The following is a 13,529-nucleotide window of genomic DNA, read 5'->3' as shown; positions in this document are numbered from 1 at the left end:
CACATGCCGGTGCCATCAAGGTCGAAACCAGGAAGTCAAACCTTTTCAAGGTAAGGCATAAGGACAATGAGATACTTAGAAAATTCGTGTCTCGATTCCATATGGAACAGATGGACTTGCCACTGGTCGCTGACGATTGGGTTGTTCAAGCTTTCACTCAAGGTTTCAATGTTCAAAGTTCAGTGGCTTCACAGAAGTTGAAGTAGAGTTTGATCGAATACCTAGCCGTTAATTGGGCTGATATGCACAATCGGTATCAGTCGAAGATCAGGGTCGAGGATGATCAACTGAGGCTCTTTTTGGGTCCGTTTATCCTATCAGAACCATCGATAGAATCAAGAGGGATATCGACCAAGAACCAAGGTCGAATAAAGATCGATATCAACCATATAATGGAGACCGTAGGAACAACGGATCTGGGCAAAACTCTGCACGAAATGAAAGAAGAAATGATCGAGGTTTAAGCTTGCGGGGACTCATGAGCAAGAACGAATTCGATATATCTATGGGACCCAAAGAGGCACCATGATTGTCAGAGTATAGCTTTAGTGTTGATGCGACTACCATCATTTCGGCTATCGGGCACATCAAAGAAACCTAGTGGCCTCGAACTTTGCAAACTGATCCAACACAAAGGGATACCAACCAAATATGCAAATACCATGGAACGCATGGCCACAGGACGAAGGACTGTCGACAATTGAGGGAAGAAGTAACCCGATTTTTCAACAACGGTCATCTTCGAGAATTTCTAAGTGACCGAGCTAAGAATCACTTCAAAAATAGGGACTCTAACAAACAAAATGAACAAGATAAACCCCAGCACATCATCCATATGATCATTGGAGGGGTCGATGTTCCTCAAGGTTCGATGATGAAACGCATCAAAGTATCAATCACAAGAGAAAAACGGACTCGGGATTACTTACTAGAAGGGACTCTATCTTTCAATGACAAGGACACAGAAGGAATCATGCAACCTCATAATGATGCACTGGCAATTTCTGTACTTATGAATAAAACTAGAGTTAAACGTGTGCTAATTGGTTCAGTAGCTCGGCCAACATCATTCGGTTGGGGGTCATAGAACAACTCGGCCTATAGGACCAGATCGTACCTGCGGCCTGAGTACTGAACGGATTTAACATGGATTGCAAAACTACTAAGGGAGAAATAACATTGCCGGTACCGCCTAGGAAATGAAGTTCTATGTAATCGAGGGGGACACACGATACAATGCCCTATTCGAGAGACCATGGATCCACAACATGAGGGCCCTACCTTCAACCCTTCACCAGGTATTAAAGTTTCCAACACCAGAGAGGATAAAGACGGTTTACGGGGAACAACCCGCCGTGAAGGAGATGTTTGCCGTCGATAAAGTAATTCCTATATCAACACTCTCATTGACAAAGGACTCAGGTTCGAAAGTGAAACAGGAAGCCAAATAGCAATCGTCGATGCCAGCTTTGACCCAATCGGACAAGCAAGGGATTGATGAAGATTATGACTTCGGGGTTCCTCGATCCTTTATCGCCCCGACGATTCCGATGCTACCAAGTCAATGGTCTAAGAGCTAGAGCAGGTCGTGCTGATCGAACATCTGCCCAATCAAAAAGTATACCTGGGCACGGGGTTAACTCATGAGCTCAGGAAAAAACTCATTCAATTTCTTATAGCTAATATGGATTGTTTTTCTTGGTCCCACCTCGATATGACTGGGATTCCACTGGAGATCACTACTGACAAATTGAGCTTGGACCCAAAGTTTCGCCCGATATAACAGAAAAGGAGACCCCATCCCGAGATAAGGACGAGGTAACTAAACTCCTTAAAATAGGGTCCATCCGGGAAGTCAAATACCCGGAATGGTTAGCAACTGTAGTAGTAGTCCCTAAGAAAGGGAACAAACTACGAATGTGTGTAGATTATAAAGATTTAAATAAAGCATGCCCCAAAGATTCTTTCCTTTTTCCTAATATTGATCGCATGATCGACGCCACGGTTGGCCACGAGACTCAGTTTTCTCGATGCCTATTTTGGGTACAACCAAATACGGATGAACCCGGGAGACCAAGAAAAAACCTTTTTCATCACTAGATATGGCACATACTGCTATAACGTAATGCTATTCGATTTAAAAAATGCTGGTGCCACATACCAATGACTAGTAAACCAAATGTTCGAAGAACAAATAGGAAAAAAATATGGAAGTTTATATTGACGATATGCTAGTTAAGTCCCTACGAGCAGATGGCCATTAAAAGCATTTGCAGGAAACCTTCAATATATTGAAGAAGTACAACATGAAGCTGAATCCAGAAAAATATGCATTCGGAGTCGGGTCCGTTAAGTTTCTCGGATTCATGGTATCCAATTGAGGGATCGAGATCAATCCCGACAAGATTAAAGCTATTGAGGATATCACGACAGTGGATAATGTGAAGGTTGTACAAAGGATAATCGGGCGCATTACAGCCCTGGGGCGATTAATCTCAAGTTCGTCCGATAAAAGTCATCGAATTTTCTCGTTGCTAAAGAAGAAAAACAACTTCACATGGACCCCAGAATGCCATTGGGCTTTAGAGGAACTTAAGCGATACTTATCGAGCCCACCATTGCTTCATACATCGAGGGAAGACATACGACTATACTTGTATCTAGCAGTATCAGAAGTAGCAGTAAGTGGAGTCCTAGTCCGAGAATAACAAGGTACGTAATTTCTAATTTATTATGTTAGTAAGACCTTAGGTGAGACTGAAACTAGATATCCTCACCTAGAAAAATTGGCACTCACCTTGCTAAGTGCCTCTAAGAAATTGAAACCATATTTTCAGTGCCATCCTATCTGTGTTGTGACAACCTACCCTTTACGAAATATAATGCATAAATCCAAACTCTCGGGACGACTGACCAAATGGGCAGTAGAAATCAACGGGTATAATATCGAATATCAACACCGAACAACCATCAAATCTCAAATTTTGACAGATTTCGTGGTCGACTTTACGCCGACCCTAATACCCTAAATCAAAAGAGAGTTGTTGATAAACTCGGTAACATATTCGAGAATTTGGACCCTCTTTACGGAAAGTGCCTCGAACGTAACAAGGTCCGGACTTGGCATTGTACTGAAGCCACCCACAGGAAATATAGTTGGACACTCCATTAGAACTGTAAAATTGACTAACAACGAGGCCGAATATGAGGCCATGATTGCAGGTCGAACTGGCCAAAGGCTTGAGGGCGGAGATGATCGAAGCTAGGTGTGACTCTCTCCTTGTAGTGAACTAAGTTAACAGAACGTTCGAAGTAAGGGAAAAGCGAATGCAAAGATACCTAAACAATCTACATGTAACATTACATCGGTTCAAAGAGTGGACTTTACAACACGTGCCTCGAGATCAAAATAGTGAGGTTGATGCCCTCGCAAACTTGGGATCATCGGTCGAAGACGACAAGCTCAACTCGGCGACGGTCGTACAACTTATGAGGTCAGTAATAGAAGAAGGTCATGCCGAAATAAACTCCACAAGCTTGACTTGGGATTGGAGAAATAAATACATAGAATATTTGAAGATCGAAAAACATCCCTCAGATCCAAAGGAATCGAGGCCCCTCTGCACCGCCCGATTTAGCTTGTCGGAAGATGGAACCTTACTCAGGAGAACGTTCGACGGTCCGCTAGCAATATGTCTGGCACCCGGGAGATACCGAGAACGTTTTGAGAGAAGTCCATGAAGGCACATGCGGGAACCACTCAAACGCCGAATCATTGGTTCGAAAGCTAATCAGAGCCGGTTATTACTTGGTCGATATGGAAAAAGATGCGGAGGAGTTTGTGCAAAATGTGATAAGTGTCAAAGACATGTTCCAATGATTCATCAACCCGGGGAGCTGCTACATTCAGTTTTATCGTCGTGGCCGTTCATGAAGTGGGGGTTTTTATCGCCATGGCCATTCATCGGCATCAGGTAACGCTAAATTTATTTTGTTTATGATTGACTATTTCTCTAAGTGTATTGAAGCACATGCATACCAAAGATCTGGGAGAAGGAAGTCATCGACTTCATTTGGGACCACATCATATGTCGATTCGGAATACCATCCGACATTGCATGTGATAACGAAAATAGTTTATCTGCAGCAAAGTGACCAAATATCTCGAAGACCATAAGATCAAAAGGATCTTATCAACACCTTATCATGCTAGTGAGAATTGACAAGCTGAATCTACCAACAAAACCATAATCCAAAACCTCAAGAAAAGGTTGACTAACACTATGGGGAATTTGAGAGAGATCCTGCCCGAAGTTCTTTGGGCGTATCGCACAAATTCGAAGTCTAGTACCAGGGCTACCTCGTTTCATTGGTTTATGGCGCTAATACTTTAATACCGAGCTGAATACGGAAAGCCGAAATATCCGCAATCGGGCAAGGATCATGGCGCGAATCCCAGCACGTATCAAGAAGAGACCGATTAATTAGCCAATCATGAGATTAATTTGTAAACCATATCATATTCATGCAATACTAAACAACATACTGTCATTTTCTAGCTTTCATTATCTTGTTATTCTGTTCATAAGCAAGTTGAAACATATTTGGTTCAAGAGTGACTAAAATCGAGGGTCAAGGCTGTTCAATTCGTGTGGTTCGCATTATTTCTTTCATCGTCAATATCAATATTAATTTATTCTTCTTAATTTGTACCAAGTTATATCACGTGTTCTTAAAACCGCATATAAATTCAACTGTTATCCAATTTTAGGGTAAACAACACCAGAGATCAACCCTTAGTTTTTTTTTTTTTTTGGTGATGTACGGACTGACTGTTATATTCAAGGGCAGGTACTATGGTATATATTATTTGCAGATGACATCGTTCTAATCGACTAAACACGAGGTGGGTTTAGTGTGAGACTGGAGGTTTGGTATGAGGCTCTTGAGTTGAGCAGGATCAAGACAAAATACTTGGAGTGTAACTTCAGCGACGTAACCCAGGTAGAGGATGTGGATATGATGATGGAGGCTCATATCATCCCCAAAAGAGATAGTTTGAAGTACCTTGGGTAGGAAAATTGAAAGATTGATGAGGATGTCACACATCGTATCGGAGCAGGGTGGATGGGATGAAAGCTTGCTTTCGGAGTCTTGTGTAATAAAAATGTGCCACTAAAACTTAAATATAATTAAGTTCTACAAAATGGTGGTTAGACTGAAAGTAACTAAAATGAGGATGTTGAGATGAATGTGCGGGCATACTAGGTTAGATAAGATTTGAAATGAAGTTATTGGGGAAAAGGTTGGAGTGGCCCTCTTGGAGGATAAGATGCGGGAGACGAAGCTGAGATAGTTTAGATATGTGAAGAGGAGAAGTATAGATGCACCAGTTAGGAGGTGTGAAAGGTTGACCTTAGTGAGTATGAAAAAGGGGTAAGGTAGGCCAAAGAAGTATTGAGGAGATGTGATTAGGGAGGACATGACACAACTGGAGCTTACCGAGTACATGACCGTTAATAGGGGATATGGAGATCGAGAATTAGGGTGGAGGCCATCGCGCGTGTATGTTTTCCTAGATCGATAACAGTAGTGTTAGCATGATACAATTTCTTTATTTTTGAATTGATGGTACTATCTACTGTTTGATTGCATTCTTTCGTTTTAGTTTTCTTAATACTTTGTTGCTGTTACCACTTACTGCCATTGCTCCTTTTCATCTTGTCTTTAGCGAGGGTTTATTGAAGAGAGCCTTTCAGGATAGGAGCTAGGTCACGTATACGGTATCCTCCCCGAACCTCATTTGCAGGAACATGTTGTTGTTGTTGGGTATTTTGTCCTTTCCATTTTTAATCATGTTAGCATAACTGTGTATAATATACTAAAAAACTACTCAAAAGTCAGATGGCGCAGTGGAAATTAAACATCTCTCTTCTTTTCTCTTTCTTCTTACAAAAATACACTATCGTGACCAGAAGCTGGTTCTTAGAAAGAAACAATCGGCAAAGCAGTATATAAAGATACTACTAGACTTGCAGTGAAGTACATAAAATCTACTTCCAAAGCTAGTCCTTGTAGTTCTCCTCTCCCTCTTCACATGGAGGTTACATCCCGTGGAACTGTTTCACTTTCTTTGTCGTTCCCTCCAAAGGCTTACTGACAGAAGAGAGGGAGAGAGCTCACCTACTACCAAACACGAGATAAAGAAAGGAGTACAGTTGATTAGACATTACTATTTCTTTTCGTTTTCCCTTAGGTTGAAAGTTTGTGAGAAAGCTTCAACTTTTGTTGGGCATTAATGATCTCCGTCACAGCCTGCATTTACATGAAGATTCTTGAACTGGGTATCTCTAAAAATGTCAACTTTAGACAAGTCCCATGTTGATTTGGAAGCTGGTACTGCTGAAATTGTGGAAAAGAAGAGGACTTCTTCTGTATCAGAATGTTCAGTGGAAGTGGATCTGGAAGCTGAGGGACAGGATACTACTAAGCCACATTTGCCTAAAGTTATAAAGAGGGATTGTAGGATTTGCCAACTGAGTTTTGATGCTTCGAATCCGGAATCTGAGGTCCCCATTGAATTGGGTTGTTCTTGTAAAGATGATTTGGCTGCTGCTCACAAGCAGTGTGCTGAGGCTTGGTTCAAAATTAAAGGAAACAAGTAAGTATTTTGACTAGTAATCCACATTTTGTTATAATAAACCAGTTGTCTTATCCTAATTTTAGTATGGCTACTTTCTTCGTCGTTTTTTATTTCTTGGGTACAGATTATTTTCAGGTTTAGAGAATGATTAGGAGAAACCCCTACATTTTTTCTTTGTTCAGGGGCTCATTCAGGGAATGCGGCCAAAAAGTAGATTACCGTTAAGATAGTGGCAAAATTTGTTTTCTGATTATAGTTTAAGCTTTATTTAATGAGTATAAGGTAAGCTTTGTGGTAGACAGAGCAAAATGAAAGTGGATAAGCATCTTGTGTTTAATGGAAAAAATTGAGCAACTGACACTAGATTTTTACTTATTCTTTACTGCGAAATATTAATTTCTCCGATCTGAATCCTTCTCTCATTTATCTACAATATAACTTCAGAACTTCATTCATACCATTTCTTTTTGTTGAAATTGGACACCGACTCAATACTGATCACCAGCCTCCAATTTGTCTAGTGGATCCTGTAAAAATATTTTTCTAGTCTAATCCTTTAATGGAGTCCGGTGTATTAAGCTTCCGCTATGCGCGGGTCCAGGGAGGGGCCTGACCACAAGGGCCTATTGTATGCAGCCTTACCCTGCATTTTTGCAAGAATCTGTTTCCACGACTTGAACCTGTGACCTCAGTCACATGACAACAACTTTACCACTCACGCCAAGGCTCCTCTTCAATCATTTGATGGAGTATAAATTCCTATATTACTTATCTTTTTCGTCAATCTGATAGGTTCCCGATACGTTCCGGTGTCTTTGTCTCATGCTTGGATGTGGACACTGGGTAGCAGTAAATTGTCACCAAGTTAGAATTTCGTCTGACTGAACTTTGTGTTAGGTGTTTGCCATAATTTTCTTAACATATTTGGTTTTCCTGTTTGTTGAAGGAAAGGGCAATATAATTACCTTAATTGAGTTTTCCTTTTTGTAGAAGGAAATTATAATTCTCCTATACTTGGCTAGTCCTTTTTCTTGTAGGAAAAGGTTTGGACTTCTATAAATTGAGGATCCGTCCTTCTCATTCAGCAGCATTCACAATGTAGCCATAGGGGTTTGAGAGTAGTGTTTAGGGGGAGAACTTTACGGGACAAGTGTTAGTGTGTCACTTGTGTTTACCTCTTCGTGAAGTTGTTCTCTCGATATTTTGTACTCTCTTTTATTATAGTGGATTGCTCATCTCCGTTGTGGACGTAGGTCAGTTGACCGAACCACGTTAAATGTTTGTGTCTCTTTTGGTATATTTCTCTTTTGTTGTCTTATTTATCGTCGTTCAAGGTTTGCTTTGCTAGCTTCCGCATGATACCTGCTTTTTACGGTCCTAACACTTTGTTCTATTTGTGATGTCAACGCAAATGTGAAGTACCTTCCTGTCTATCGAATTTTCCAGTTGACCTACTTGTATTGATGAGCAGGACATTCGACATAATGCTAAACCTTTTGAGGTTTCATTCTGTATGGAGGAACGAGATCTCGCACACATCTAGCTTTTACAAAAAAACACTTTATTAGCTACTTTCCCCTCTTTTGCTTCTCTTTGTATCTTCTTGGAATGCTCTTTTTCTCACACGCTGTGAAGAAGATTCTCTCTTATCATATACTTTAGACAAACACACAATTAGGGGTGTTCATGGTTCGATTTGAATCGGTTTTTCCCTAAATAGAAACCAACCAAGTAAGTCGGTTTTTCAAATATTAGAACTAAATCAAACCAATTAAGTCGGTTTTTTCTCGATTCGGTTTATGTCGGGTTTTGTCGTTTTTTCGGTTATTTATCGATTTTTTCTTAAATATAAGATATACACTACCAAACACACATTCCGGCGACCACATTTTCAACGTAACACTATCAAATCAATTGCCCTTTGAAAAAACTATTATTTACTAAAATATATTGATGATAATTGAATCAAATAGTGATGAATAATTTAAGGACTCAATTAAAAATATATTTTTTTAACATGAAATGGATTCTTACACTTAACAAAAGAAAACTACCAATCAAACAAGAATATAAAGGTAAAGAACTGCACTAAAAGTGCAAATGATTAACATTCACCATAAAATTTTTGAAACTTTGTATAAAAATATACATATATATAGGTGCAATAATAAATTTGAAATAGCTACTCCTATAGTCGGTTTGGTTTGGGTTTTTTCGGTTATTTTTTGATTAAAACCAAAACCAAACCAAATTTGATCGGTTTTTAAAATTCAAAACCAAAACCAAACCAAACCAAAAAGTATCGGTTTTTTTGGTCGGTTTTTTTGGTTTTCGGTTTGGTTCGATTTTTCGGGTTTTTATGAATACCCCTACACACAATGGTCTGGTTGTAAAACGGGCCAAAGTTGTGTGCTTGCGATGTCTTTTTGGGATTAAGAAAATGTGAAGAAATAATAAATGAATGTTAGTTTAGTGATTCATTCTCACTGGCTTAATGTGATTAGAAGAAATAATTTCAAATGAAACTATAACAAGTTGGCTACTTGTGCAAAAGGCATCTTTCTTCTGGTTTATCAGAGATTTTTACTTGATGGGTGGTGCGGGGATGGAGTGGTCATTGACAAGCTAATGTTGAAGTAGCTTTGTTGAAACATCTAAAGAAGAGTGACATTTTGCTGATAGAGGATATGGAATCTTGCTACCATTGCTCCTTTCCTTGACCATTCTGAAGAGTGTTGAGTGTGTGTAAAATTGTCTTGTTTCTTAGCCCCTTTGCTCTTTCCTTACCAATTGCAGTGTCATTCATTATTTAACGTGCAGCCACCGGGAAATCCTAACAAGTGCAAATCGGTTGGTTCTAAGATATGTAAGATAGGCACTTCATAAGTTATCATGCCTTTTACTCGGGGGGACAATGATGTATTTGGCTGTGTCATAGGTTATTTCTATTGTATGATTATTATTCACTTTTGTCTTTCATGCATATCTTTGGTGGAACAGGAACGAGCACAGGGACTAATTAGAGTGTATATCTTTAAAACGTCTTAAAAGTTAGGCAATGTTTTCTGTTGCTTCAGATTGTTGGCATGTGATACAAAAAAAATTTGCAAATATAATTTAGTGTCTTAATTATTTTGTTATAGGTGTGGGTGGGGAGTGTGTGTGTGGGGTATATGTTGCAAACATTCACCAAAGATACTTTAGGCCTCATTTGTTTGCACTTAATGGAGGTCTGAATCTTAATCATTCAGATCTCAAACGTTAAGTGTGTTTGTTTTTAAAGTCTGAATCTTAATTATTCAGATCTTAATCATTAAGTGTGTTTGTTTTTTTTACTTCACAACCACTTAATGAGTCTTAATAGGTCTGTATGATTAAGATCTATAGCAGAGACTTAATTTCATTAAGATGCTATCACATATTCATTATTAACTGTCGCCACCGCCTACCATTATCAACTACCACCATGCCGCCGCCACCACCATACTCAACCACCACCACCTCCACCACCACCACGCCACCATCATCCTCAATCATAGCCGCCACCATTATCGACCATCACCATCCACTATCCCCACCTCTCCGACCATCATCATTCTCACCTACAATTAACTCATCCACCCCAACTACCACAATTGACCACCCCATCACCATCAACAACCATAGCCGGCGCTGCCCATCATTATAACTACCACCGCCCACCCACCACCTTCCTCAGTCACAACTACTACTACCACCCATCATTATTAACTATCACCACTACCATCCTCAATCATAATCGCCACCACTACCAATCACTACTAGCTACCAGCATGAACCACCATCATCAACCAAAACTACCACCAACCACCGTCTCTAATAGGCATTCACCCGTTAACTATCACCACCAACAACTATCATATTTTTAAAAACTATATATTTTATTGATAGAATATTAGATTAGTTAGTATTTCATTTGAACTTTATGGTTATTAATTTTCAAATAAAGATAAATTTTATACATTCAGATGTTAAAAATCAAACAATCTTATTCAGGTCTTAATACATACCTTATTATATTCAGATGTGTATTCAGATTCAGATGTCTTAATCTTAATCGGATTCAGACGTCTTAATCTTAAAAAAAAAACAAATGAGGTTATTTTGACATGTTTGTCTCTGTTGAGTACATTTTGAATCTGTAGTTTTGAACATAGATCTTCTATATTTTCATGTTCAATGTATATATTTTGACTCGATGAGTTGTGCACTTCCAAATGTGATGCAACAGATAGATGCTTGTCAATAGTTGATTATGATTTTACAGCCTGAAATATCTTAAGAGATCCGCGAACAGTAAGCTGTCCAACTCAATGTTTGTGCCATAGCAGCATCTTTACTTTGTTGCATAACCCTGAATCTTATTGTGTTGTCTTGCATTTGCTACCTTGCGTGGATTAACTACATTCTGGGTTTCATGAGAAGTCTTTGGCTGATTGCCATCTTCATATGCATAGTCTGCTAAATTTTGTAAATTATTCCGTTCTCTATGTCCATGTTTGATTCTCTTTATTTCAATTTCGTAATGTTCCTATATACTCGACTTCAGTCTTGTGAAGGGATTTTGATTTTGATTTTTCTTTTCCTTTTGCTTATAGCCTAATGTATTATACGTTCAAAATAATGATGCTATAGAGATTTTCCTCCTGTAACCTGGACAGTGCTGTTTTACTTTGAGTTGCTGACTTAATTGTGTTGGTTTTACTTCTACCTTTACGCTTCTCCAGAATCAAACTCTGGCATGATCAATATTCAATCCCTTGTTGTACCATTTAAAAGATTAACACAAGTTTTCTGACTTGTGAAGAAGATAAAGTGGAGATGCTTTAAACCTCGTACTATGTATTTAGATGTTGCATGGATACTTAAACATAAGGAGAAGCTTTTACCTTTTTCCACCCAAATGCATATCTGAAGAACCACTGGTTGCATGTTGTGTTACAGGAACACTTCAAAACCCCTGTTGCATTCATGTTTATCTGACACGATTTGGGCATTGGTGGGGGTGTGGGATACGCATCAGATTTGGTAATTCACCTATACTGTGCTGATTACAACTATAGCGAAGAAGCATGGGTTTGTTGTGCTTTTACTTTTTATGCGTGTATGTGTGGATGTGTCTGTATTGTGTGTATGTATGTAATTCCCACAATGTACTAAACTATTTGCTACTATATGAGATATAAATAAAACAACAGCGACACCTCAATCCCAAACATGTTGGGAGTATGAGATATACATACAGAATAAAAAATTGGAAATTGGTGATGAAGGATATGTTTTCTTGATCTGTCTCATATCAGATATCCTCATTGCTTTCAGTTAACATAGCTTGCATGTACCTTATATTTCAATCAAAGAAGTCTTCAAAGACTTATTTATTTAATTATCTGCTACATGTGATATGAACTGATTGTGCCAGAACCTTCAAATCTGCAGAACTTGTGAGATCTGTGGGTCAATTGCACGGAATGTTGCTGGTGCAAATGAAGCAGAGCTTGTGGAGCAGTGGAATGAAGCAAATGACGCAGCATCTGTAGCAGCCACCGCACCAGCGACAGTAGAGACCAGAAACTTCTGGCAGGGTCATCGATTCCTAAACTTCTTGCTTGCTTGCATGGTTTTTGCATTTGTGATTTCCTGGCTCTTTCACTTCAATGTACCATCATAATACTTGGAGAGACTATAGTAGCATGTCAGCTAGGGCACCATGCATGTTTCCCCGTGCTAAGATGGCACTCTAGCATACATATTGCTGCATTCCCACTTGGAAAAGTTCCTGTTACTTTCCTAAGATGTTAATATAGGTAGAAGAGCTACAGAAAAAAACCAGATTTGTGCTTCATGTTGTGACGAGATGTAAGCAGAAATATTTGTAATTAATTCCAGTATTTAGTGTGTAACAATTTGATTGATTGTCCTGCGCTAATTGTTCCTGTTGTTGAACCACACTACCGAGTTGCGTGTATGGGCTTCAGATTTCTCCCCTTTTCTCTCACAGATTTCTCCTTTTTTCTCTCACAATATTCTGCCTTGCTCTTCATTATGGTTTCAGGGGGAAAGCTGATGTTACCTTAAAAGCTTCATTACTTGATCTTTTTCTATTTTGGTTTAAATATTTCATCTTGTGCTGCATCAGGGATCTTTTGCGGTGTGCCTGAGGTAGCCATTTCCAAGTAATATTTGGATGCCTGGGCTCATAGCTAATGATGAGGGATTGATGCTAATGATGTTCGTACCCAGATTATCTCTGCAGAGTTACTCGTGCTATCTTTGTTGGTAGGAAGTATCACATATCTAGTGGAATATTATAGGTGCATGCAAGCTAGTTTGGACACCATTGTTATTAAACACAACAAAAAAATTACCAACATAGATGTAGTAAAGAACCAGAATCACACTCATTTGGTTTTAGGTCATGTGCAGCTAAAGAGTGGTCCGTACCAATGGAAGTTGGAGCCTCTTTTGACATGAGCCTCATGTCCCCTTAGAGCCAAAACAGATGAAGTTAATGCTCCATCTGAACTTTTTAAGGGGTATACAACATGCAAGGGTGAAATGTTTGTTAGGATGGAAAAAATCAGGTGTTATGCGGAAGCTAGTGACGCAAACCTTGAACGACGATAAATCATATGACAACAAAAGAGAAATATACCAAAAGAGACACAAACATTTAACGTAGTTCGATCAATTGACTACGCCCACGACGGAGATGAACAATCCGCTATATAAAAGAGAGTACAAAATATAGAAAGAACAACTTCACGAAGAGGCAAATACAAGTGACACACTAACACTTGTCCTTTAAAGTTCTCCCCCTAAACACGACTCTCACACCCCGTATGGC

At 39.2% G+C, this 13,529-nt stretch overlaps 1 protein-coding gene across 1 annotated transcript; it reads left to right on the top strand.

The window, feature by feature from the left end:
• Nucleotides 1-5,908: 5,908 nt before the first annotated feature.
• LOC107786795 (uncharacterized) lies at nucleotides 5,909-12,669 on the top strand. Its single transcript, XM_016608300.2, has 2 exons — nucleotides 5,909-6,661; nucleotides 12,122-12,669. The coding sequence occupies exons 1-2, from the start codon at nucleotides 6,357-6,359 to the stop codon at nucleotides 12,351-12,353; spliced, it is 537 nt and encodes a 178-aa protein (XP_016463786.1). The 5' UTR covers nucleotides 5,909-6,356; the 3' UTR covers nucleotides 12,354-12,669.
• Nucleotides 12,670-13,529: the final 860 nt, after the last annotated feature.

Source organism: Nicotiana tabacum, chromosome 6, assembly GCF_000715075.1.
Source record: "Nicotiana tabacum cultivar K326 chromosome 6, ASM71507v2, whole genome shotgun sequence".
Lineage (NCBI taxonomy): Eukaryota > Viridiplantae > Streptophyta > Magnoliopsida > Solanales > Solanaceae > Nicotiana > Nicotiana tabacum.
Note: the sequence above shows the minus strand (reverse complement) of the source record. Positions and strands in the feature narration are given on the sequence as shown.

Excerpts from the sequence above, each read along its gene's own strand:
- LOC107786795 (XM_016608300.2), top strand. The coding sequence starts at position 6,357 with ATGTCAACTTTAGACAAGTCCCATGTTGATTTGGAAGCTGGTACTGCT. Across the intron at positions 6,662-12,121 it reads TTCAAAATTAAAGGAAACAA|AACTTGTGAGATCTGTGGGT; the intron begins GTAAGTATTTTG and ends TCAAATCTGCAG.